This window comes from Anolis sagrei, chromosome 4 (assembly GCF_037176765.1).
Source record: "Anolis sagrei isolate rAnoSag1 chromosome 4, rAnoSag1.mat, whole genome shotgun sequence".
NCBI lineage: Eukaryota > Metazoa > Chordata > Lepidosauria > Squamata > Dactyloidae > Anolis > Anolis sagrei.
Genome location: NC_090024.1, coordinates 823,386 through 850,606, shown reverse-complemented (window position 1 = coordinate 850,606; position 27,221 = coordinate 823,386). Strand labels below are relative to the sequence as shown.

Here is a 27,221-nt window from a genome sequence, read left to right as displayed (position 1 = left end):
TTCTTCTTCCCGGCTTGGCGCCCCTCCCTCCCGCTCTCCCTGTGCCTTGGCTTTCCTCTTGGCTTCTCTTTGCACTGCGCATGTCCGCGCCCAAAACACACCCGGAATGGAAGAAGGAAATAGTGAAATTGTGAAGGAAGGAAGGAAGGAAGGAAGGAAGGCACCACGCGAGAGAGAGAGCGAGGGAGGGGAGCCCAAAGCGCCCTGAGGGAGCGCCCCCTGCCGGCCGGAGGCCTCTCTCATCAACCAAGTGCCGAGAAGAAGAAGAAGAAGAAGAAGAAGGCCTTGCTTGGGGCGTCCCCTCCCTCCCTCCCTCCTTCCTGCGCCCGCTGCCCCTTTAAACATGCAAATGAGCTCGGCAGCGCCACCCAGCCTCCGCACAGGCCCCGCCCCGAGAGGGTGACGTCACTGGGGCCCCGCCCCCTCCGCCGCGGCCGCCATTTTAAGAGGAGGAGGAGCCGGGAGAGAGAGGCTGAGGTGAGAGCGGGCTGGGAAGTGGTGAAGTGGCCCTTCCAGGGCAGTGGCGGCCGCCTTGGCCTTCGCGGCCAAAGAGGAGGAGGAGGAGGAGGACGCCCTGCTCACCCCGGAAGGGAAGGAGGAAGGCCCTCTCTCCCTCCCTCCCTCCCCCCCCCTCCCCTCCAAGGGCGGGTGTCCCCCTGCCACGCCACTCGAGGGTTCGCAGGGTCACTATTTCATGACTATAAATAGATTCCATCTGAACATGAGGAAGAACTTCCTGACTGTGAGAGCCGTTCAGCAGTGGAACTCTCTGCCCCAGAGGGAGTGTGGTGGAGGCTCCTTCTTTGGAGGCTTGGAAACAGAGGCTGGATGGCCATCTGTCAGGGGTGCTTTGAATGCAATATTCCTGCTTCTTGGCCGAATGGGTTTGGACTGGATGGCGGCCCATGAGGTCTCTTCCAACTCTTTTGATTCTATGATTCTATGTTCAGCAGTGGAACTCTCTGCCCCAGAGGGAGTGTGGTGGAGGCTCCTTCTTTGGAAGCTTTGAAGCAGAGGCTGGCTGGCCATCTGTCAGGGGTGCTTTGAATGCAATATTCCTGCTTCTTGGCAGAATGGGGTTGGACTGGAGGATGGCCCAGGAGGTCTCTTCCAACTCTATGATTCTATGAGGCTGGATGGCCATCTGTCAGGGGTGATTTGAATGCAATATTCCTGCTTCTTGGCAGAATGGGGTTGGACTGGAGGATGGCCCAGGAGGTCTCTTCCAACTCTTGGATTCTAGGATTCTATGAGAGGCTGGCTGGCCATCTGCCAGGGGTGCTTTGAATGCAATATTCCTGCTTCTTGGCAGAATGGGGTTGGACTGGATGATGGCCCAGGAGGTCTCTTCCAACTCTTGGATTCTAGGATTCTATGAGAGGCTGGCTGGCCATCTGTCAGGGGTGCTTTGAATGCAATATTCCTGCTTCTTGGCAGAATGGGGTTGGACTGGATGATGGCCCAGGAGGTCTCTTCCAACTCTTGGATTCTAGGATTCTATGAGAGGCTGGCTGGCCATCTGCCAGGGGTGCTTTGAATGCAATATTCCTGCTTCTTGGCAGAATGGGGTTGGACTGGATGATGGCCCAGGAGGTCTCTTCCAACTCTTGGATTCTAGGATTCTATGAGAGGCTGGCTGGCCATCTGTCAGGGGTGCTTTGAATGCAATATTCCTGCTTCTTGGCAGAATGGGGTTGGACTGGATGATGGCCCAGGAGGTCTCTTCCAACTCTTGGATTCTAGGATTCTATGAGAGGCTGGCTGGCCATCTGCCAGGGGTGCTTTGAATGCAATATTCCTGCTTCTTGGCAGAATGGGGTTGGACTGGATGATGGCCCAGGAGGTCTCTTCCAACTCTTGGATTCTAGGATTCTATGAGAGGCTGGCTGGCCATCTGTCAGGGGTGCTTTGAATGCAATATTCCTGCTTCTTGGCAGAATGGGGTTGGACTGGATGATGGCCCAGGAGGTCTCTTCCAACTCTTGGATTCTAGGATTCTATGAGAGGCTGGCTGGCCATCTGTCAGGGGTGCTTTGAATGCAATATTCCTGCTTCTTGGCAGAATGGGGTTGGACTGGATGATGGCCCAGGAGGTCTCTTCCAACTCTTGGATTCTAGGATTCTATGAGAGGCTGGCTGGCCATCTGTCAGGGGTGCTTTGAATGCAATATTCCTGCTTCTTGGCAGAATGGGGTTGGACTGGATGATGGCCCAGGAGGTCTCTTCCAACTCTTGGATTCTAGGATTCTATGAGAGGCTGGCTGGCCATCTGTCAGGGGTGCTTTGAATGCAATATTCCTGCTTCTTGGCAGAATGGGGTTGGACTGGATGATGGCCCAGGAGGTCTCTTCCAACTCTTGGATTCTAGGATTCTATGAGAGGCTGGCTGGCCATCTGTCAGGGGTGCTTTGAATGCAATATTCCTGCTTCTTGGCAGAATGGGGTTGGACTGGATGATGGCCCAGGAGGTCTCTTCCAACTCTTGGATTCTAGGATTCTATGAGAGGCTGGCTGGCCATCTGTCAGGGGTGCTTTGAATGCAATATTCCTGCTTCTTGGCAGAATGGGGTTGGACTGGATGATGGCCCAGGAGGTCTCTTCCAACTCTTGGATTCTAGGATTCTATGAGAGGCTGGCTGGCCATCTGTCAGGGGTGCTTTGAATGCAATATTCCTGCTTCTTGGCAGAATGGGGTTGGACTGGATGATGGCCCAGGAGGTCTCTTCCAACTCTTGGATTCTAGGATTCTATGAGAGGCTGGCTGGCCATCTGTCAGGGGTGCTTTGAATGCAATATTCCTGCTTCTTGGCAGAATGGGGTTGGACTGGATGATGGCCCAGGAGGTCTCTTCCAACTCTTGGATTCTAGGATTCTATGAGAGGCTGGCTGGCCATCTGTCAGGGGTGCTTTGAATGCAATATTCCTGCTTCTTGGCAGAATGGGGTTGGACTGGATGATGGCCCAGGAGGTCTCTTCCAACTCTTGGATTCTAGGATTCTATGAGAGGCTGGCTGGCCATCTGTCAGGGGTGCTTTGAATGCAATATTCCTGCTTCTTGGCAGAATGGGGTTGGACTGGATGATGGCCCAGGAGGTCTCTTCCAACTCTTGGATTCTAGGATTCTATGAGAGGCTGGCTGGCCATCTGCCAGGGGTGATTTGAATGCAATATTCCTGCTTCTTGGCAGAATGGGGTTGGACTGGATGATGGCCCAGGAGGTCTCTTCCAACTCTTGGATTCTAGGATTCTATGAGAGGCTGGCTGGCCATCTGCCAGGGGTGATTTGAATGCAATATTCCTGCTTCTTGGCAGAATGGGGTTGGACTGGAGGATGGCCCAGGAGGTCTCTTCCAACTCTTGGATTCTAGGATTCTATGAGAGGCTGGCTGGCCATCTGCCAGGGGTGATTTGAATGCAATATTCCTGCTTCTTGGCAGAATGGGGTTGGACTGGAGGATGGCCCAGGAGGTCTCTTCCAACTCTAGGATTCTAGGATTCTATGACTGGCTCGACCCTAAACACACGGGGAGGATGTCTATTATGTCTTGTCGAAGGCTTGCATGGCTGGAATCACTAGGTTCTTCTGGGTTTCCCCGGGCTCTATGGCCATGGTCTAGAGGCATTCTCTCCTGACGTTTCACCTGCATCTATGGCAAGCCTCCTCACAGCTAGGGAGGTCTGTTGGAACTAGGACAAAGGGTTTATGGATCTGTGGAATAATGACTGGGGTGGGGCAAAGGGCAAAGAGCTCTTCTCTGCTGGAGCTAGGTGTGAAGGTTTCAACTGACCACCTTGATTAGCATACAATGGGCTGACTGTGCCTGGAGCAAACTCATGTTGAAAGATAATTAGTAGGCCTGGGTAACAACGGAAAAATTTGTTTCTGAAATCGATTCGTTTTTTGGGGGGTTTTGCGTTTCGTTATTTAAAATAATTACAAAATTTTCCTTTTAAAAAAGTTCGATATTTACAAAATTTCGTAAATGTGGAAAAAATTACAAAACATTAACGAATCGATTTCCGAAACAATAACGAATCGATTCGTTAATGGCAGACGCAACCGCAAAATACGCTAAAAAACCCTCCAAAAACTTCTGAGGCTTCCCTCTCCCTCTGTTGTTGACTGTTGGTGTGATATTATAATTTTTTTTCACTAATTAAACAAAAAACTTGCCCCAGACATGCGGAAATAATAACGAAACGACCTCACAACAATAACGAAACGAATACAATAACGAAATACGAAGCATTTACGAAACGTGTTTAAAAATTCGTTTTTTAAAAAAATTGCTCCAGAATTATTCGTTATCGTTTTGTAATTAAAAAAATTAACGAATTATTAACGAATTACGAATTAACGAAACGAAACCGCCCAGCCCTAATAATTAGATGTCCCTGCCTGTTTCCTCTCTGCTGTTTTGCTGTTGTAATTTTAGAGTTTTTTAGTGCTGGTAAGCAGATTTTGTTCATTTTCATGGTCTCCTCCTTTCTGATGAAACTGTCCACATGCTTCTTGTGTATCTCAGTGGCTTCTCTGTGTAGCCTGACATGGTGGTTGTTGGTGTGGTCCAGCACTTCTGTGTTTTCAAATAAAATGCTGTGTCCAGGCTGGTTCCCCAGGTGCTCTGCTATGGCTGACTCCTCTGATTGAAGTAGTCTGCAGTGCCTTTCATGTTCCTGGATTCGTGTTTGGGCAATGCTGCTGCATTTGGTGGTCCCTCTGGAGACTTCTTGTCCACAGCTGCATGGTACACAATGGTAGACTCCTGCAGAAGTGAGAGGATCCCTCTTGTCCTTTGCTGAACGGAGCATTTGTGGGATTTTCTTGGTGGGTTTGTAGATTGTTTGTCTGTTGTGTTTCCTCCTCAGCTTCTTCCCTCTGTGGTCAGTGGTTCCCTTGATGTATGGCAGGAACACTTTCCCTTTGGGTGGATCTTGGTCTTGACTCTCGTGGCTTGTTCTTGGTCTTGCCGCTCTTCTGATGCCTGAGGTGGAGTCTCCCTTGGCCAGTAGATATATACATATACACACACTATATGTAATGCAATATTATAATTTTATTTATTTATTCATTTGTCGTGTCTGGGCAATCACCCATTACCAATTGGTGATTATAATGATAATAAGATTGTATATTTTATTTGACATGTAATAATACTAATAATATTACCATATAATGGTAGAGTACAATATAGTCATATAGAATATAGTCATATAGAATATAGTCAAATAGAATATATAGTCATATAGAATTTCCTCCAGGAAATTGGTGATTATAATGATAATAAGATTGTATATTTTATTTGACATGTAATAATACTAATAATATTACCATATAATGGTAGAGTACAATATAGTCATATAGAATATAGTCATATAGAATATAGTCAAATAGAATATATAGTCATATAGAATTTCCTCCAGGAAATTGGTGATTATAATGATAATAAGATTGTATATTTTATTTGACATGTAATAATACTAATAATATTACCATATAATGGTAGAGTACAATATAGTCATATAGAATATAGTCATATAGAATATAGTCAAATAGAATATATAGTCATTAGAATTTCCTCCAGGAAATTGGTGATTATAATGATAATAAGATTGTATATTTTATTTGACATGTAATAATACTAATAATATTACCATATAATGGTAGAGTACAATATAGTCATATAGAATATAGTCATATAGAATATAGTCATATAGAATATAGTCAAATAGAATATATAGTCATATAGAATTTCCTCCAGGAAATTGGTGATTATAATGATAATAAGATTGTATATTTTATTTGACATGTAATAATACTAATAATATTACCATATAATGGTAGAGTACAATATAGTCATATAGAATATAGTCATATAGAATATAGTCATATAGAATATAGTCAAATAGAATATATAGTCATATAGAATTTCCTCCAGGAAATTGGTGATTATAATGATAATAAGATTGTATATTTTATTTGACATGTAATAATACTAATAATATTACCATATAATGGTAGAGTACAATATAGTCATATAGAATATAGTCATATAGAATATAGTCAAATAGAATATATAGTCATATAGATTTTCCTCCAGGAAATAAAGCCCGACTGTTCACTGGAGGGAAAGATACTAGAGACAAAGTTGAAGTACTTTGGCCATATCATGAGGAGACAGGAGAGCCTAGAGAAGACAACTATGCTGGGGAAAGTGGAAGGCAAAAGGAAGAGGGGCCGACCAAGGGCAAGATGGATGGATGGCATCCTTGAAGTGACTGGACTGACCTTGAGGGAGCTGGGGGTGGTGACGGCCGACAGGGAGCTCTGGCGTGGGCTGGTCCATGAGGTCACGAAGAGTCGGAGACGACTGAACGAATGAACAACAACAACAAGAATACCGATATCGTGCTATGCTAATAATTTAATATAATGTAATATAATATATTGTATAGACATATACAATTTACAATATTATAATGTGATGCAATATAATACTAATAATAATAATAAGACAATGTTATGATTATATATTTTATATTACATGTAATATTGCTAATAATCTTACAGCATAATGGTATCATACAATATAGTAATATATCATCATCATCATCATATCTAATTACTTATTAATTGCCCTCCATCCGAGATGCTCCAGGCGATTTACATACCAAAATTGTACAGGACAAAATACAAAATATATAATATGGAGACTGTTCTGGAACAGCTGTTTCAGGAGCTCCAATTTCATTTGCTTTGAAATAAATGTTGGTTTGCAACCCCAGGCTTGGGATTTTGCAGCAGGGCGGCTTCCTGTTATAGTTTGCAATCATAGGGCAAGCCACCTTTCTATTATAGTTAGGATCCCTGGTCCCGCCCCTCTCTGGGTTTTTTGGAGGGAAGGGGCCATTTTTCAGTTAGTCTCAGCAAAGGAAGTCAATGCAGAGGATGTATACAGACATCCTCCTGCACAAAGGCTTCGTCCCTTATGACTTTCCGGGGGAGAACAGTCTTGAGAGCCTCTAAAGATTCCCAAAGGTTCCGGGGAAACAGCCTTACAGTCCTGAGGAATTCCGGAGGGAATAACAGTTCTAACCATCAAAGCGGCTAAGTGATTACAGGCCTGTTGGTACGTCTACTCGGTTCTGAGACGCAGTCCAGCCAGTAGTGGATTCAAATCAGTCAGGTTTAGGTTCACAGCAGCCTGGGAGGAGCTAGAAAGGGGAATTTTCCTTTGAACAAGGCTCTTGAAGATAGTGCCTGTTCCCTGTGAACAAGATTGCAAGAGCTAAGAGACTGTTTAGAAAACAATTCCTGTTTGTTCATCAATAAAAGATTGTTATATGTAAGCTCAAGCCTCATGAAGACTGTTTAGTAAGGGAAATTTCTCTAAAGGCTTCTTTTCGGGGCCCCTGGCTTCCCGCGGGATCCAAGCCATGCATCCTCTCTTAGGCCCGTCGCAAACTCTGTTCCTGCTGGAGAAAACCTTGCTAGCAAGTCCCTGACGTCACGAGACTCCGCCTCTCCCCCCGCCCCTTTCTCTGCCCCTTTCTCCATGCGAGCGTGGTTTTTCCTTTGCTAGGGCAGCATTGCCCGCATTTTCTCTCAGTTGGCAGAATTCAACTGAGAGAAAATGCGGGCAATGCTGCCCTAGCAAAGGAAAAACCACGCTCGCAAAGAGAAAGGGGCGGAGAAAGGGGCGGGGAGAGAGGCGCAGGCTCATGACGTCAGGGACTTGCTAGCAAGGTTTTCTCTCGCAGGAACAGAGTTTGCGACGGCTCTTAAAGGCACTTCCTTTCAGGTCCAGCGGCAACAGAACAGAGACTGTACTATGCTGTTAATATATAATATATTGTATGCATATATATTTCGTAAGCCGCTCTGAGTCCCCTTCGGGCTGAGAAGGGCGGCATAGAAACGTCGTAAATAAATAAAAAAGAATTAAGACTACAGAGTGAAGGGAGAGGGGACCAGGAAGGCATTTCCTCCTTGTCTCCTGTGCTATGGTAATAAGATAATATACATATTGTATATACATATAATTTTTATAATGCTATTTATTTATTTGTCATGTCAGGGCAACCAGTCAGTTGTATTACATTTCTAACAGAACAAAACAAACAAACAGATAAAGAAACCCACAGATTTTGCAAACTTGGTAGTTGATTAAATGCCCTTTGACCAGTATCTGGCCCCCTGGAGTGCCTCCGGTGTTGCCACAAGAAGGTCCTCCCTTGTGCATGTGGCAGGGCTCAGGGTGCATTGCAGCAGGTGGTCTGTGGTTTGCTCTTCTCCACACTCGCATGTCGTGGACTGCAGTAAGGAAACCAATAATAGAGGGAGAAGAAATCCTCTCGAGTGGATGATCTTGCTGAATTCTTGACTTCACTTACAGAAAACAAAGGAATAAAGAAGAGTCAAGTCTCTGTATTGGAATTCAACACCCGTTTCATTCTTGACATGGAGGAGAATGCGTCTAAGTGCCTGGAGTGTGGAAAGAGCTTCACTCGGAGGCATAGTCTGCAGCAACATGTAAAGACTCACACTGGGGAGAAACCCTATTCCTGCCTGGAGTGTGGGCAGAGCTTTGCTCAGAGTTCAGGTCTGCGTTCACATGGCAGGACTCACACTGGGGAGAAACCCTATACGTGCCTGGAGTGTGGACAGAGCTTCGCTCATAATTCAGGTCTGCATTCACATAAAAGGACTCACACTGGGGAGAAACCCTATGAATGCCTGGAGTGTGGACAGCGTTACGCTTACAGTACAAATCTACGTTCACATCAAAAGACTCACACTGGAGAGAAACCCTATAAATGCCTGGAGTGTGGACAGAGCTTTGCTCATAGTTCTGATCTACGTTCACATGAAAGGGCACACACTGGGGAGAAACCCTATAAATGCCTGGAGTGTGGACAGAGCTTCGCTCAGAGTGCACATCTACACAGCCATCAAAGGATTCACACTGGAGAGAAACCCTATTCCTGCCTGGAGTGTGGACACAGCTTTGCTCATAGTTCAGGTCTACGTTCACATGTAAGGACTCACACTGGGGAGAAACCCTATTCATGCCTGGAATGTGGACAGACTTTCGCTCATAATTCGAGTCTACATAAACATCAAAGGACTCACACAGGGGAGAAATCCTATAATTGCCAGGAATGTGGAAAGAGCTTCCCTCACATTACTGGTCTAAAATCACATGAAAAGACACACAGAGGGGAGAAACCCTATAATTGCCTGGAATGTGGTCAGAGCTTCACTCAGAGTTCTAATCTACGTACACATCAAAGGACACACACTGGGGAGAAACCCTATACATGCCTGAAATGTGGACAGAGCTTCACTCATAATTCAAGTCTACGTACACATCAAAGGATTCACATTGGGGAGAAACCTTATAAATGCCTGGAATGTGGTCAGAGCTTCACTCAGATTTCAACTCTACGTACACATCAAAGGATTCACACTGGGGAGAAACCCTATAATTGCCAGGAATGTGGACAGAGCTTCATTCACAGTTCAAGTCTACGCAAGCATCAAAGGATTCACACCGGACAGAAACCCCATAAATGTCTGGAATGTGGTCAGAGCTTCACTCAGAGTTCAAGTCTACGTACACATCAAAGGATTCACACTGGGGAGAAACCCTATAAATGCCAGGAATGTGGACAATGCTTTGCTCAGATTTCAGGTCTACGTTCACATGAAAGGACACACACTGGAGAGAAACCTTATAAATGCCTGGAATGTGGACAGAGCTTCACTCATAATTCAGGTCTTCGTTCACATAAAAAAAAACACACTGGAGACAAACCCTATACATGCATGGAGTGTGGAAAGACCTTTGCTTATAGTTCATGTCTACGTTCCCATCTAAGGACTCACATGGGGGAGAAACCCTATACATGCCTTGAGTGTGGACAGAGCTTCACACAGAGTTCAAGTCTACGTGCACATCAAAGGATTCATACTGGAGACAAACCCTATACATGCCTTGAGTGTGGAAAGAGCTTCACTCAGAGTTCAAATCTACGTACACATCAAAGGATTCATACTGGAGAGAAACCCTATACATGCCTTGAGTGTGGAAAGAGCTTCACTCAGAGTTCAAATCTACGTACACATCAAAGGATTCATACTGGAGAGAAACCCTATACATGCCTTGAGTGTGGACAGAGCTTCACACAGAGTTCAAGTCTACGTGCACATCAAAGGATTCACACTGGGCAGAAACCCTATAAATGCCAGGAATGTGGACAAAGCTTTGCTCATAATTCAAGTCTACATTCACATGAAAGGACACACACTGGGGAGAAACCTTATAAATGCCTGGAATGTGGACAGAGCTTCACTCGTAGTTCACTTCTACGTTCACATCAAATGATTCACACTGGAGAAAACCCCAATACATGAATGGAGTGTGGAAAGACCTTTGCTTATAGTTCAGGTCTATGTTCCCATCTAAGGACTCACATGGGGGAGAAACCCTATACATGCCTGGAATGTGGACAGATTTTCACTCAGAGTTCTCATCTAAATAAACAGGGAATTGTGGAGGGAATTGGAGGGATCTGTGGTCATTGAACCCAGAGAGACTCTAAGACAGAGTTTTCCAAACGTTTCATGTTTGTGTCATGTTTTAGACAAGCATCCTTTTGTGACACTGTAATTCAGTTTAAGTAGCAAGGCAGAGGTGAAACCAACTCCATATAGTATTTTCAGTAAATATAATGATATATACAGATAGGTTTCTGTCAGGTTTTACCATGTATTGTAATGTATTGTAATGTAATATAGCGGAGTCATGCACTGCTAATAGGCTTCTATTAGAAATGCTGAGTCATGCATTAACTGTATATAGGACATCATTTGGGGAATGTGTTTTGGCCTGGTACAGGTGAGTGTGAATGATGCAATCCTGGGTTTGAGTTACATCAATGAGATGGTAGCCAAGCAGAGATTGCTATGTGTAAATGTACAGAATTGTATATAAAGAAGTCATGTACAGTGTATACTTCCTCTCCTTGTGCTGTGATGCTGTTTGCCGAAGGCTCTGTGTAATGGATTAAAAAGAACCTGTCTGCTCTAACGCCGTCCCCCCCACTCTTCAAAGCTGTTTTTATTGTGAATGGAAAATCATGAATAAAAATTATTAAAATTGTTAAAAGAACCTGTCTGCTAAGACAAGATATAACTGTGCTGTGGTAAGTTTGTAGTGTCATCTAGATTGGGGGGAAAGACAATGGTAAAACTGACCATGGCCGGGCATGTGCTCAAGTATCTGTAAAGAGTTCCAGAGTGACTGCAGTCTGTGTGAGCAGTTGACTGAAAATACTGTGCAGGAAGAAGCTACTGGAAAGCGCTGAAGTTGTGCAACTGATCTGCTGCTTTGTAATTAGCGATGTGGAAAGCCAGATCATGTCTATCCTGGACAAGGAAACTAGTCCAATGTGGGCTAGGCAAAACTACGGTGAGGTGGATCTGGAATTGGTTAAGTGGACGAACACAGAGAGTGCTCACTAACGCTTCCTCTTCATCTTGGAAAGAAGTGACAAGTGGAGTGCCGCAGGGTTCCGTCCTGGGCCCGGTCCTGTTCAGGATCTTTATTAACAACTTAGATGAAGGGCTAGAAGGCATGATCATCAAGTTTGCAGACGACACCAAATTGGGAGGGAGAGCCAATAGTCCAGAGGACAGGAGCAGAATTCAAAACGATCTTGACAGATTAGAGAGATGGGCCAAAACTAACAAAATGAAGTTCAACAGTGACAAATGCAAGATACTCCACTTTGGCAGAAAAAATGAAATGCAGAGATACAGAATGGGTGACGCCTGGCTCGAGAGCAGTACGTGTGAAAAAGATCTTGGAGTCCTCGTGGACAACAAGTTAAACATGAGCCAGGAATGTGATGTGGCGGCAAAAAAAGCCAATGGGATTTTGGCCTGCATCAAGAGGAGCATAGTGTCTAGATCTAAGGAAGTAATGCTACCCCTCTATTCTGCTTTGGTTAGACCACACCTGGAATATTGTGTCCAATTCTGGGCACCACAATTCAAGAGAGATATTGACAAGCTGGAATGTGTCCAGAGGAGGGCGACTAAAATGATCAAGGGTCTGGAGAACAAGCCCTGTGAGGAGCGGCTTAGGGAACTGGGCATGTTTAGCCTGAAGAAGAGAAGGCTGAGAGGAGATATGATAGCCATGTATAAATATGTGAGAGGAAGCCACAGGGAGGAGGGAGCAAGCTTGTTTTCTGCTTCCTTGGAGACTAGGACGCGGAACAATGGGTTCAAACTACAAGAGAGGAGATTCCATCTGAACATTAGGAAGAACTTCCTGACTGTGAGAGCCGTTTAGCAGTGGAACTCTCTGCCCTGGAGGGAGTGTGGTGGAGGCTCCTTCTTTGGAAGCTTTTAAGCAGAGGCTGGATGGCCATCTGTCAGGGGTGCTTTGAATGCAGTATTCCTGCTTCTTGGCAGAATGGGGTTGGACTGGATGGCCCATGAGGTCTCTTCCAACTCTTTGATTCTATGATTCTATGATTCTATGTTTTGTGACGGGAGGAGTAATAAGTATAGTCTTTTTCTTTTGGGTAGCATTGTCTCCAGGCATCATGAAGATCAAATTCTTCTTTAGGAGTTATAAAGGATTTCAGAAGGAGTGGTGATTTTTATTTTTTGTACTTGTTATTTTACTTTTGTTGAGATTTTAATCTAAAATTCCATTAAAATCACCCAAAATTATTAGATTATCATTGCAAAGAAGTATTAATGCCACCGAATGTCACCAAAATACTGTAAGGAACCTCCGACAATGCTAATTAAACTGCCACCATAATGTATAGAGACGCTGGTATTAAAGTCTCTGTTAGTCTCTGTTTGCGTTGTGAGGTAATTTTGGTAGAGTGGAATGCACCGAACGTAAAATCAATGGAGATGAGGCAGTTTTTAAAATAACAAAGAAAACAAGTTTATTGTTGAACAAAGCTTGTGGTTGCAATATAAAGATGTTCAGCTTGGCATATACTTGATGGTTACAATATGGAGAGGTTATGCTTGGCATATACTTGATGGTTACAATATGACTTGGTAGAGATACAATTCAGCCTTTGATGTTACAACTTTTAAACTCTTGCTCTGGTGAAGGTGTCTATTATTCAGTGTTCCCTGCTGTGAATATTTTCACTGTTTGATCTATACTGGATCAAATAATAGAACTCCAGTCTTCCACCGACTGGCAATCGTACAAAGCCTCTGTTAGTTCTTTTTACCTAAAGAAATCTAACAAAGTTTTACCCTTCAGCTCCCTAGCTGAAGAAATATTCACGAACACTAACTAACTCTACACTTCTTCACTCCTCAGAGTCTCTTCCCTGACTCTGCTACTCTCTCAGAGTCCTTATCTGACTCCGCTACTCTCTCTCAGGGTCTCTTCCTCCTGACTGAAACTTAACTGTCACTTTCAAACCTTTTTCTCTCTAAGCTCCTCCCACCTCCTCTTCTGCCTTGTTTCCATGGCAACATATCTCTCACAACTGGGCCGCTCCAGCCATAGGCAACCAATGTAAAACACAAATACAGTTTTAAACACATTATAATAAACACTTCTGTACAATCATATTCTATTTTTTGAATATTTTCTTTCAAATATTCTATGAATTTCGTTTTTGGCCCGTTCGGGGCATAGATGTTGCATATTAAAGATTTCTCTCTTCCCATAGTTATCATTATTGCTACTACCCTTCCCTCCTGGTCCTTAAACATCAGTTCAGCTGGTATCTCGTTCTTGACGTATGTTACTACCCCCCCTTTTTTTTATATCAAACAATGAGTAATATTCCTTCCAAAAAAATTTCTTTACTAAGTGTGCTACGTGTTTGTGAAAAATATGAGCTTATTTTAAGGCTACTATTTGGAAATTACCTTTATTTATTTGCTGAAAAATTCTTTTCCTTTTATTTGGGGAGTTAATACCGTTTACATTTAAGGAGTAGATATTCAAATATTGATCACTCTTCATCAGGTTTATTTTCTTCTTCTGCCTCCTCTTCCTCTAATTCTCCGTCGGTTTCTTCCGTTAGGGCTGTTGCCTGATCCGATTTGTATTCCTTGTCCTCCGGGGAGTGAAATCTTGGTCTTTTACTCCCTTTGCCTTTGTTGGGTGGTGTTTCACATCTTCCATTATGATTTTCTTTCTTTGACATTTTATAGAATTATTTGGTTTTCATTTTTAATCCAATATTTTTGATCTTTATAGGTTGTCATGAGACCTTCTGTTTTCTCCCATATGAATCTTACTTTGAGTTTATTTAATTCTTGTGTCAGGAAAGAGTATTTTTTTTCCTTCGATTCAGAACTGATTGTAGTATTTCTTTTAAAACAATAATCTTCTTGCCATCTAGTATAATTCGTTGTTTATTAGATTCGTCTCTTGTACATTTTCGTGTAAAGCGCACTAAAATGTCTCGGGTTAAATTGTTTTGTTTTGCGTAACTAGATTGGATCCGGTATGTTCGGTCAATTTCTTTTTCAAAGAGCTCTTCTTGTTTATTTAGTTGTGTAGCTACTATGTTAATTATTTTCCTTCTTAGATCTTCGTGCGCCTCCTCTTGCAGGTTTCTAAATCTTAGGAGGTAATCTGAGTCACTTTGTTGTGCTCTCTCCAATTCCTTTTCTAAGGCACACGTCACCTCCTCTTTCTCAGCTTTTTCTTGTGACTAAGGAGTTTAGATCTACCTAACTCATTGGATTGACTTGTTTTTCCTTCTTTTTGTGAATGTGGAGTGATTAACTTGCAGTACTATTGTTATGTTCATCCTGGGCAGTGGACTTAATAGGGCTTATCGTGTGCTGGGGTGTTACTGATCCATCCATGCATAGAGAAGATTACCAACAGCTGCAGATTGACTGAAGGTCATCAGTAGAAGAATGGTATGGTTCCCTTTTGGAATCCAAGGTCAAGCTGCTAGTACCTCCCAAGCTATTGTGTTTTGCACTTTGCACTTTCCCTTTGTCCTTACCCTATGTTAATTTAGTACTGCCAGTTGCCAATTTCTTGCCAAAAATATTGCACTGTAAATGAAGGCCATTGTAACTTAATTCCTCATTATACTGCTGTGATAGATGACTTGTTAGCACCTTAATTAATGGATAAGTATCTGTTGGTTATCAATTCCAAGGCTGCTACTGAACTGTCGTTTGAAGTTTGCTTTTGCACTTTACATCTTCAATAATGGTCGAATGGCGGGGGAAATTGGAGATGGTTTTATGAAGTGGAAGAGTTGAATTATAAGAATGGTGAAAATGATCGATTATAAAGTGGTTGGGTTACTGATGTACCATATAACAGTTCAATATTAGATTGTCAGGATGTGGAGAACGAAAGGGGTTGGAGGCAGGGAAAGAATTCCAGTCCTCGGGGGACATCTACGTAGGCATCAAATGACTCACACTGGGCAGAAACCCTATAATTGCCAGGAATGTGGACAGAGCTTTGCTCAGATTTCAGGTCTACGTAGACATGAAAGGACACACAGTGGGGAGAAACCCTATACATGCCTGGAATGTGGACAGAGCTTCACTCAGAGTTCAAATCTACGTACACATCAAAGGATTCACACTGGGGAGAAACCCTATAAATGCCTGGAATGTGGTCAGAGCTTCACTCAGAGTTCAAGCCTACGTACACATCAAAGGATTCACACTGGGGAGAAACCCTATAAATGCCAGGAATGTGGTCAGAACTTTGCTTGTAATTTAAGTCTACGTTCACATGAAAGGACACACACTGGGGAGAAACCTTATAAATGCCAGGAATGTGGACAAAGCTTTGCTCATAGTTCAAGTCTACGTAAACATGAAAGGAAACACACTGGGGAGAAACCCTATAAATGCCTGGAATGTGGACAGAGCTTCATTCATACTTCAGGTCTTCGTTCACATCAAAGGACTCACACTGGAGAAAAAAGAGGTATTAATGCCACCGAAATGAGACCACCAAAAACTGTAAGGAACCTCCGTCAAATGCTAATTAAACTGCCACCATAATGTATAGAGACGCTGGTATTAAAGTCTCTGTTAGTCTCTATTTGCGTTGTGAGGTAATTTTGGTAGAGTGGAATGCACCGAACGTAAAATCAATGGAGATGAGGCAGTTTTTAAAATAACAAAGAGAACAAGTTTATTGTTGAACAAAGCTTGTGGTTGCAATATAAAGATGTTCAGCTTGGCATATACTTGATGGTTACAATATGGAGAGGTTATGCTTGGCATATGCTTGATGGTTACAATATGACTTGGTAGAGATACAATTCAGCCTTTGATGTTACAACTTTTAAACTCTTGCTCTGGTGAAGGTGTCTATTATTCAGTGTTCCCTGCTGTGAATATTCTCACTGTTTGATCTATACTGGATCAAATAATAGAACTCCAGTCTTCCACCGACTGGCAATCGTACAAAGCCTCTGTTAGTTCTTTTTAACTAAAGAAATCTAACAAAGTTTTACCCTTCAGCTCCCTAGCTGAAGAAATATTCACGAACACTAACTAACTCTACACTTCTTCACTCCTCAGAGTCTCTTCCCTGACTCTGCTACTCTCTCAGAGTCCTTATCTGACTCTGCTACTCTCTCTCAGGGTCTCTTCCTCCTGACTGAAACTTAACTGTCACTTTCAAACCTTTTTCTCTCTAAGCTCCTCCCACCTCCTCTTCTGCCTTGTTTCCATGGCAACATATCTCTCACAGCTGGGCCGCTCCAGCCACAGGCAACCAATGTAAAACACAAATACAGATTTAAACACATTATAATAAACACTTCTGTACACCCTGTACATGAATGGAGTGTGGAAAGACCTTTGCTTATAGTTCAGGTCTACGTTCCCATCTAAGGACTCACATGGATTTATTTATCGTGTCATCAGCAACCATTGTATTACAATTCTAACAGAGCAAAACAAACACACAGATTAAAAAGAACGGGAAAAAAAACACACAGATTTTGCAAATTTGGTATTTGGTTAAATGTCCTTTGACCAGTCTCTGGCCACTTGGAGTGCCTCTGGGGTTGCCGCAAGAAGGTCCTCCATTGTGCATGTGGCCTTTTCCTCACCCGGACTCAGGGCGGAGCACAGCATATACACGTCAATCATTCAATGCCGGGACACACATTCACATACACATACATAAACATTAAAAACATGTATCTTCATATTAAAATACACCATTGAAAACCATCCTGGTCATCAACATAAAATCCAATTGGCCTGGTCACCTTTCCCATGGTCGCTTTCATGCCCTGTCCCGAAAGCTTGGCCCCACAGCCAAGTGTTGACCCTCCTTCTGAAGGGCAGGAGGGAGGGGCTGACCCGATCTCACCAGGAAGGGATTTCCATAGCCGGGGGGGCCACCACCGAGAAGGCCCTGCCTCTCCCTCATCCCCGCCATTCGCGCCCGTGACAATTGGAAATCTGCTGGTGGGGGGGGGGGGGGCGGGGGGCTTGGAAGGTGACGTTCCTGCTTCTGGGCGGAATGGGGTTGGGCTGGAGGGGGGCCCAGCAGGCCTCTTCCCACTCCGGGATTATTCTAGGGTTCCATATGGTGATGGTGACTCCTCCTCACGATGCTTTCCCTTCAGCTTGTCACCCTGAAAATACATCCTGCCTCTCTGATCTTGACATCATCATCATCATATTTAATTACTAATTAATCGCCCTCCATCCGAGCATGCTCTAGGCATTCTAAGATTTATTTATTGTTTATCGTGTCAGGGCAACCAGTCCATTACGTTACATTTCTAAGAGAGCAAAGCCAACAAAACAGAGAGAATACAACATGTGTGAGTTTGGAAGTGGGTGAAGTGTCCTCTGAGCAGTCTCTGGCCCCTTGGAGTGCGGCAAGGAGGAGGTCCTCCCTGGGGCATCACGGGGAAGAAGGGCTCAGTGGTGGGCTCTTCTCCTCCACACTCGCATGCTGTGGATTATTCTACTGGGTGGAATCCCCATTTCTGGAGGCTGGCTCTGCATCTGGTGGGGCAGCGCCTTCCCTCTCGCCCAGGAGTCTCCTTCTGTGTGCCCAGGAAGGGGGAGTCTCTCACCTGGGATCAGTTCTGGGCTTGAAGCTGCCACTTTTGGACTCTCGCTTGCTGAGGTGTTCCACTGAGTGTCTCTGTATACATACATACAGACTCTAAAGATGGACAGAGACCGGATGCTCGAGTGAAAAGCCAGGTGCCTGCCGTGCCAGAGCAAAGGGCCCAAGGCTCTCGAGGAGGAGGGCGGCAAGGGGGGGTCCCACCAGGCAGAGAGAGGCAGGAAGAGAGGCAGCCCCTCTGCGCCGGGAACATGGCGGCTCATCACCATAGCAACCTCAGAGGCGCGGGGGAGGGGGAGGGGGGCTTCCTTCCGGCCTCCAATGCGGCTCAGCCAATGGGGAGAGGAGGAGGAGGAGGACACGCCCACGCTCTCCAAAGGAGGGGGGAGAGCGGGAGGGAGCCAAGGCAGGCCAAGGCCCCGCCCCCTCCCGGCCTCCCTTCCTCCCATTGGCACATGGGAGGGAAGGAGAGGGAGGCGGGCGACCAATCAGGAGCGAGGCCTCTGCTTCTTCTCGGAAGGGGTGGGTGACGTCACCAGGGCCCCGCCCCCTTGGCAGCCGGCGCCATTTTGAGAGGGAAAGCAGGAAGGAAGGAGGTGAGTCTTCTTCTTCTCTGTGGGGAGGGGGGGGGGGTGGAGTGTCCCCTCGGGCTCCAGAGGTGCCCTGGGTCGCCCTCGCGTCCTCACCACGCGGGGAAAGAAGGCTGCCTTGCGGGGAGGGAGGGAGGGAGGCCGGCCTCCGTGGGGACCCCTCTTCCAGAAGCACGCCCTCCTGACCTTTCGCCCACACCCCTGACTGAAAAGCCGCCTCAGAGGGAGGGCGAGGGGGGGGGGTGTCTTGGAAACTGGGGGAATGTGTGTGTATTGATCTGTCTCTCTGGGGGATGACGCCCAGGGTGAGAGGAAGAGCTCTTGCCTGCCAGAGGGAGGGGGAAATGCCGCCATTGGCCACCTGTTCATATTGCTTTGACTGTTTTTAATTTGCTTTAAGTGTATTGTATTGTTATGTTGTGTTCTGAGGCCTTGGCCTTTGTAAGCCGCATCGAGTCCTTCGGGAGATGCTACCGGGGTACAAATAAAGACAATAATAATAATAATAATAATAGTAAATTAACTGCCACTGAAACGCCTCCTCGCAGCTTCAAGGCCTGGCTGCTTCCTGCCTGCGTTGGGAGAGGCTAGCTGGCCCTGATGGTTCCCAGAGCGGGGCATGTGGGGCCTGCAGAAGAGAAGGCGGAGGGAGAGGAGACACCAGGAGGGAGGAGGGCCAGGGGTCCAGGGGGGAGGGCAGAGGGAGGAGGGGGCGGTCAGGCCTGTGTCCCCTCCCCTGGAAAGAGACCAGCAGGCAAAGGAACCGTGGCTTCCTTCCTTCCAAGGACAGGAGGGGAAGGAGATCCCGCCTGAGCACGAGGAAGAACCTCCTGACTGCAAGAGCGAGAGAGCTGTTCAGCAGGGGAACTCTCTGCCTCGGGTGGAGTGTGGGGGAGGGAGGCTTTGAGGCTGGGTGGCCATCTGTCAGGGGTGCTTTCAATGAGGTTTTCCTGCTCCTGGGCAGAAGGGGGTTGGGCAGGGTGATGGCCCGCCAGGTCTCCTCCCGCTCTAGGACTCTCTCTCTCTCTCTCTCACTGGAATTCCCCTTTGTTTATTATTTACTAGCTTGGGGACCCGGCGCTGCCCGGTTTATTTGAGAAAGGAATTGTGTCTCAAGGGTGGTCTTTATCAGGTATTTATATGGCTCGCAGTGGTCTCAGGAAGTGAGTGAAGGGACTGCGAGTCAGCTGTGGTCCATCCCCCTCCAAACTGCACCAGGATGGAGAGTGGGTCATGGGGGCTCTATGTGCCAAGTTTAGTCTTGATTGGCCATTAGATGAGGGTTGCAGCAGTCTTGGGAAGTGAGTGGAGGTACTTGAAGTCCCATCATCCATACTCTATTCTCCCCCAAACCTCACCAGAATATTGAGTTGGCCATGGGGGCTCTCCGTGCCAAGTTTGGTCTTTCTTGGTATTTGGATGGGTATAGCTGTGGTTTAAGGAAGTGAGTGAAGGTACTTCAAGTCCCATCATCCATGATCTGTCCTCCTTCAAAAAGCACCAGGATGTAGAGTGGGTCATGGGGGCTCTCCGTGCCAAGTTTGGTCTTTCTTGGTATTTGGATGAGTGTAGCTGTGGTTTCAGGAAGTGAGTGAAGGTACTGCAAGTCCCATCATCCATGGTCTGTCCTCCTCCAAACAGCACCAGGATGTAGAGTGGGTCATGGGGGCTCTGTGTGCCAAGTTTGGTCTTGATTGGCCATTAGATGAGGGTTGCAGCAATCTTGGGAAGTGAGTGGAGGTACTTGAAATCCCATCATTCATGGTCTGTTCTCCTCGAAAGGGCACCAGGATGTAGAGTGGGTCATAGGGACTCTGTGTGCCAAGTTTGGTCTTGATCAGTCATTGGCAAGGGTCTCAGAGATGAGTGAAGTGACTGCAAGTCCCATCATCCATCTCCAAATTCTTCCAAACTGCACCAGGATGTAGAGTAGGTCATGCGGGCTCTCTGTGTGAATTGTGATTCTGATCCATCGTTGGCAGTTGTAATGGTCTCCTGAAGAGAGTGCAGCTATTGCAAGTCCCATTGTCCATGGTGCATCCTCCTCCAATCTGCACCAGGATGTAGAGTGCATCATGGAGACTCAGTGTGCCAAGTTTGGTCTTTATCAATAATTGGATGAGGGTTGCAGTGGTCTCAGGAATTGAGAAAAGGTACTGCAAGTCCCATAATCCATGGTCCACCCCCAGCCAAACCACACCAGGGTGTAAAGTGGATCATGAGAGGTCTATGTGCCAAGTTTGGTCTTGATCACTCATTGGATGATGGTCTCAGCGGTCTCGGAGAGTGAGTGATGGTATTGCAAGTCCCATCATCCATAGTCCATCCTCCTCCAAACTGCAGTAGGATGTAGAGTGGGTCATGGGGGTTCTGTGCGCCAAACTTAGTCTTTATTGGTAATTGGCTGAATGTGGCTGTGGTCTCAGGAAGTGAGTGATGGTACTGCAAGTCCATGGTCCGTCCTCCTCCAAACTGCAGTGGGATGTAGAGTGGGTCTTGTGGGCTCTGTGTGCCCAGTTTGGTCTGTATTGGTAATTTTCTGACACAGCCTCAGGCCTTTTCCTCTCCTCTCTTTGTCACCTCAGATCTTGGAATTTGGAAGCTGGCCAATCAGAGATCATATGCAAATTGTACCACAGTGGCAGCCAATCAGAAAGCTGCCACAAACACCTCCGCCCTACGTCCGTCCTCCCTCTGCATACAAACACTGACTTTTATTACATACATAGATTATTTATTTAAAGAATTTATATTCTGCCCTTCTCACCCCAACGCAGGGGACTCAGGGCGGAGCACAACATATAGAATCCTAAATCCTACAATTGGAGGAGACCTCCTGGGCCATCCTCCAGTCCAGCTCCATTCTGCCAAGAAGCAGGGAAATTGCATTCAAAGCACCCCCCACAGATGGCCATCCAGCCCCTGTTTCAAAGCTTCCAAAGAATGAGCCTCCACCACACTCCCTCCGGGGCAGAGAGTTCCACTGCTGAACGGCTCTCACAGTCAGGAAGTTCTTCCTTACGTTCAGATGGAATCTCCTTTCTTGTAGTTTGAAGCCATTGTTCCGTTGTGTCCTAGTCTCCAGGGAAGCAGAAAACATAGAGGACGAGGAGCAGGGCCTTCTTGGCAGTGGCCCCCCACCTGTGGAATTCACTCCCCGGGGAAATCAGGTCATCGACATCCCTCCTCTCCTTCAGAAGGAAATTAAAAACATGGTTGTGGGACCAGGCTTTCGGGCAATCTGGCAATGAGACAAGGACAATGATGACTAGACAATATGGGATGAATTTGTGGACTCTGAGATGGTGAACGCTGAGTACGGACTGGTTTTATTGATTTTGTTGTATAAAGCGACTGTTTAATTGTTAGAATTGCGATATACTTATTTTGTTGGCATCGAATTGTGCCTTTTGTAAGCCGCCCTGAGTCCCCCCCCCCCCCCTCGGGGGTTGAGAAGGGCGGGGCAGAAGTGCGTGAAATATATAAATAGATAAATCCAATGGCTTCCGCTCTGTCATCACAACCACAGGGCTCTCTCTCTCCCACTGCCCGGAGGCAGGCAGGCAGGCAGGGCGGGCTGCTGGGAGAAGCCTCTTGGCTGTCCCGTAGAGGAGTGTTGGCACAGCCCCCAGGAGAGGCCCACCCTCGCCAGGGCATCAGAGCCACTGGGCTGCCCCTCGAGGCAGGCATCGACCTCCCACCCCCCAACCCCCCCCCCCCCCCGTGTGCTTACACTTGTGTTGCCTCTCTTCCCCCGCTCTCTATGGCAAGCATCCTCAGAGGTAGTGAGGTCTGTTGGAACTAGGAAAATGCGTTTATACATCTGTGGAATAATGACCTGGGTGGGACAAAGGACTCTTCTCTGTTGGAGCTAGGCGTGAATGTTTCAACTGACCACCTTGATTAGCTTTTGATGGTCTGACAGTTGTTTGGTGTGGCTTGTTACAGCCTAGGGCAAATCAGCCATAGCAGCGTACCTGATGGACCAACTTGGACACAGCATATGATTTGAGAACTCAGAAATGCTGGACCACTCTCACAACCACCATGTCAGGCGACACAGAGAAGCCACTGAAATCCACAAGAAGCATGTGGACAATCTCAACAGAAAGGAGGAAACCATGAAAATGCACAAAATCTGACTACCAGTATTAAAAAAAACTCTAAGATTACAACAGCACAACAACAGAGAGGAAACAATCAGGAACATCTAATCACCTCGCAATAAAAGATTGCCCCAGGCACCAACAAGCCACACCAAACCACTGCCAGGCCGTCAAATGCTAAACAAGGTGGTCAGCTGCAACATTCACACCTAACTGGATTAGGGTCTTGGTCAGCTGCAGATTCCTTTAGGAAAAGACAGAAAATGTGGTGGCAGCAGGCATCTAATTTGGGGTATTGTCGAAGGCTTTCAGGGCTGGAATCACTGGGATCTTGTAGGTTTTTTGGGTTGTATGGCCATGTTCTAGAAGCAGTCTCTCCTGATGTTTTGCCTGCATCTCTGGCAGGCATCCTCAAGGGTTGTGAGATTTGTTGGAAACTGGAAAATTGGGTTTATATATCTGTGGAAGATCCAAGGTGAGAGAAAGAACTCTTGTCTGTTGGAGCCAGGTGGGAATGTCTCAGTTGGCAACCTTGATCTATCAAACCTCACAACCTCTGAGGAAGCCTGCCACAGAGGCAGGTGAAACGTCAGGAGAAAATGCTTCTAGAACATGGCCATACAACCTGAAAAACCTACAACAGCCCATGTAATTTGGGATGCTCAGAAAGCAGACGTAGGACTCGTGATGGGAAGGGAGGCAGCACAGCCATCTTGGTGTCCCTTCTGAGCATTGAGCCCATTCCTGGTCATTCAGGGACACGCGTGATCCAGCGAACGGTGCCCTTGAGTCTTGCCAAGGACCGCTCCTTTCTCCCGGCCTGCCTGCCTTCCATTCCTTTTCCACATTTCTGTTCATCCCAATAAAATCAGAATGATGCTCCAGAATTAGGATTTCCCCATTTTTCCTTCTCTCATTCCTTTTTGTCTTCCTCCATCCCTCTCTTCTTCTGCATCCATTCCCTTCTTTTTAAAGAACCATTGATTCCCACGGCTGGTCTCTGGATATGTGCGTGAGGCCCCAGTGTCGGCCTTTCTTGGTATTCCCATTCTCAACGTGACCCATGAAGGGGAAGGGGGAAATCTTGGAGGTAGAGAAGGTCTCTGGCTTCCATCCTTGATCTTTCTCTTCTTTCTTCACCAGGGAAGTGAGGACTCTTTGGAGCGACCTCTTGGATGCAGTAAGGAAACCAGTAATACAGGGAGAAGACATCCTCTCGAGGCGATGATCTTGCTGAATTCTTGACTTCACTTACAGATAACAAAGGAATAAAGAAGAGTCAAGTCTCAGTATTGGAATTCAACACGCGTATCATTCTTGACATGGAGAAGAAAGCGTCTAAGTGCCTGGAGTGTGGAAAGAGCTTCACTCGGAGGGGTAATCTGCAGCGACATGTAAAGACTCACACTGGGGAGAAACCCTATTCCTGCCTGGAGTGTGGAAAGAGCTTCGCTCAGAGTTCACATTTACATTCACATCAAAGGATTCACACTGGGGAGAAACCCTATAAATGCCAGGAATGTGGACAGACCTTCACTCATAGTTCGGGTCTACATTCACATCAAAGGACTCACACTGGGGAGAAACCCTATTCCTGCCTGGAGTGTGGACAGAGCTTTGCTAATCGTTCAGATCTACGTAAACATGTAAGGACTCACACTGGGGAGAAACCCTATTTCTGCCTTGAGTGTGGACAGAGTTTCACTCAGAGTTCACATTTACATTCACATCAAAGGATTCACACTGGGGAGAAACCCTATAAATGCCATGAATGTGGACAGACCTTCACTCATAGTTCAAATCTACGTACACATCAAAGGATTCACACTGGGGAGAAACCCTATACATGCTTGGAATGTGGACAGAGCTTCACTGATAGTTCAGGTCTTCGTTCACATCAAAGGAGTCACACTGGAGAAAAACCCTATACATGCATGGAGTGTGGAAAGACCTTTGCTTATAGTTCAGATCTACGTTCACATCAAAGGAGTCACACTGGAGAAAAACCCTATACATGCATGGAGTGTGGAAAGACCTTTGCTTATAGTTCAGGTCTACGTTACCATCTAAGGATTCACACGGGGGAGAAACCATGTATAGACATAGCATAAAGTTATAGAATGATAGAATAATAGAGTTGGAAGAGATGACATGGGACATCCAGTCCTGCGATGATTTTATAAGCTTCATGACCTTTTATGGATTTGACCAATTTTTAAAAATATTAATTATGTTCAATACAGTTTTAATATTTGTATACTTTAAGTTGTATTGTGATGCTGTTAATTTGTGAGCCGCTTTGAGTGTCCGAATGGAGAGAAAAAGCGGGATATAAATAAATCTAATAATGAGAACCCCCCGCCATGCAGGAAAAGCACAATCCAAGTATCCCTGAGAGATGGCACGTGGAAAGAGCGTCCCTGAGAGTTGACGTCTACATAGACATAGACTTCCCATTGGAGGGAACTGTGGTCATTGATCCCAGAGAGACTCTAAGGCAGAGCTTGCCAAACTTTTCATGTTGGTGTCACGTTTTAGACACGCATCCTTTCGTGACACTGTAATTCAGTTTAAGTAGCCAGACAGAGGTTAAACCAACTTCATATAAGATTTTGAATACATATAATAATATATACAGGTAGGTTTCGTATAATCTTTCTGTATAAATAATCCTTGTGTCGTTTCCTTTGTAGTGCTCCGTGTATTTCACCGCAAACATTGTTACTAATACATTTTATTTCCTTACTTTTATCAACTTATTCATTTCAGTGGTAATTACTGCAGGTCAATCAATAAATTGGGCAGATAGACATGTCATGACAGTACTTAGACTTGAACGCCCCCGCACTCCACTTCTGTCGTGAGTATCTGAGGGGAGGAGAATGACCAGGGACACAATCAGCCCGGTGGGAAGTTCTCAGAATTAGACCCAGGTCTGTTGGTTCATTGGTTCGTGTACTTTGTGTGTCCGTATAGGAGTGATTGAGTGGCGTGTGCTTTTTCTGATTTATTTTTGTAGTTGTGGCAGCCCCTCAATGAACTGTATGGTTTTTGTGCTGGTACAACTGTACCAGGAGCTCCAATTTTGTTTGCTTTGCATTTAATATTTGTTGCAGTCCTAAGTTTCAGGGACTCTGCAGATAGGTGGCTTGTTTTGGCTGCAATCATAGGGCAAGCCACCTGTCAATTATAGTTAGGTTCCCTGGTCCCGCCCCTTTTTGAGTTTTAGTGGGAACAGGAGCCATTTTATGTTAGTTCTCACAGAGAAGCCTTTCGCACAGGACATAAAACGAAGTAGCTCCTGTAGAAAGCTTCGTCTTCTACGGCTTGGCCGGGGAGATATTCAGCCTACAGCTTGGCCGGGGAGAAAAGGCCCCACAGCTTGGCTGAGGGATTTCAGCCGGCCATCACAGCAACCTGAACTCCTTCTTTTTCCCTGGAGGTCTACAAAGCTCTGTTGGGGCAAGGGTCGCTCGCGGAAGCCAGGCGCAGTTGGTACCGGGTGCAGGGACTCCACGCCAACAAAGGCAAGTACAGACTTCGACAATACAAGTACAGACTGCCCAGATTAGAAGTTAGGATTTCCCCATTAGTTGATTACAGTTAAGAAGATAGTGCCTGTTCCCAGTGAACAAGATTGCAAGAGCCAACAGACAGTTAAGAAAGCTTGACAGTACCTGTTTGTCTGCATCAATAAAGAACTTTGTTGGGTTTACTTTAAGCATTCTAAAGACTCTGTTTGGGGGAATCTAAGGGCCTTTAATCTGAGGCAGCCGCGGCGTCCCGTTGGGCACACAGAATTTATGTCCTGTCTACAGTCATGTGCACAGGCCCAGCGTGCGACAGCACAGTTGTAGCATTATGTATTGTAAACGTACCATTTGCGAAGAAGCAGGAGAGCCTAGGGATGATTATTGTTGTTACCAATGTGAAAGGAACCAAATTTACCATCAAGTTAGAAGGGAGGCTGTTCAGTCGCACCTCTTCTTTTATTAAGATAGTAATAACTTAGTAGTAATTAAACGGTATGTATTGTAGCGTGACTGGAGATAAGAATGTATATCTATTTGGTCACTTTCCCCTGCGTTTCTGCCACCACGTGAGGTAAGTTATAATATTGTGAGAAATGGCACACTGGATGCAGAATTGATGGAGGTGAGGCAGTCTTCAAACAAAAGTTAACAAGTTTATTGAGCACAAAGCGTGTGGTTACGAGTTGTTGAATGACTTCTGGAACTTTAAGTAACGCTTAGTTTGAAATACAGTTCACTCTTTCAAATGATACAACTTATAGCAACTGTTAGTGAAATGTAGCACTTTGCTGAGCAATGTTTCCTGAGGTGAATAGCTTTCTAATTTGATCTGTCCTTGATCAAACTACTGATCTCTAGTCTTCTCTCGACTAGCGATCTTAACTAGCTTTCTTTAGCCTT

At 45.6% G+C, this 27,221-nt stretch overlaps 2 protein-coding genes across 7 annotated transcripts in view; both read left to right on the top strand.

The window, feature by feature from the left end:
* The first annotated feature begins 402 nt into the window (after positions 1 to 402).
* LOC137096880 (zinc finger protein 383-like) lies at positions 403 to 25,473 on the top strand. 6 transcript variants are annotated; one of them, XM_067467152.1, is made up of 3 exons: positions 7,501 to 10,283; positions 15,513 to 15,737; positions 24,124 to 25,473. In XM_067467152.1, exons 1-3 carry the CDS (start codon positions 8,462 to 8,464, stop codon positions 24,897 to 24,899), a joined length of 2,823 nt encoding a protein of 940 aa, XP_067323253.1. In that variant the 5' UTR covers positions 7,501 to 8,461; the 3' UTR covers positions 24,900 to 25,473. The 6 variants fall into 6 exon arrangements, with proteins under 6 accessions (XP_067323251.1, XP_067323253.1, XP_067323255.1 ...); XM_067467154.1 differs by having other exon boundaries at positions 7,501 to 10,373; positions 15,417 to 15,905; XM_067467151.1 differs by lacking the exon at positions 24,124 to 25,473 and adding an exon at positions 14,086 to 14,089 and having other exon boundaries at positions 7,501 to 10,373; positions 15,439 to 16,058.
* LOC137096882 (zinc finger protein 160-like) overlaps positions 460 to 27,221 on the top strand; it is a 118,141-nt gene continuing 91,379 nt past the window's right edge. Inside the window, exon 1 of the mRNA XM_067467161.1 lies at positions 460 to 477. The gene's annotated coding sequence lies outside the window, so the exon portion shown is untranslated. The remainder of the gene's footprint in view (positions 478 to 27,221) is intronic.

Bases quoted from the DNA above. Each gene is read 5' to 3' on its own strand.
- LOC137096880 (XM_067467154.1), top strand. From the start codon at position 8,462: ATGGAGGAGAATGCGTCTAAGTGCCTGGAGTGTGGAAAGAGCTTCACT. The intron at 10,374-15,416 runs GTTCACATCAAA...AAAGAATTCCAG, and splicing joins CACTCGTAGTTCACTTCTAC to TCCTCGGGGGACATCTACGT. The intron at 15,906-24,123 runs GTGGACAGAGCT...TGGAGAAGAAAG, and splicing joins ACCCTATAAATGCCTGGAAT to CGTCTAAGTGCCTGGAGTGT.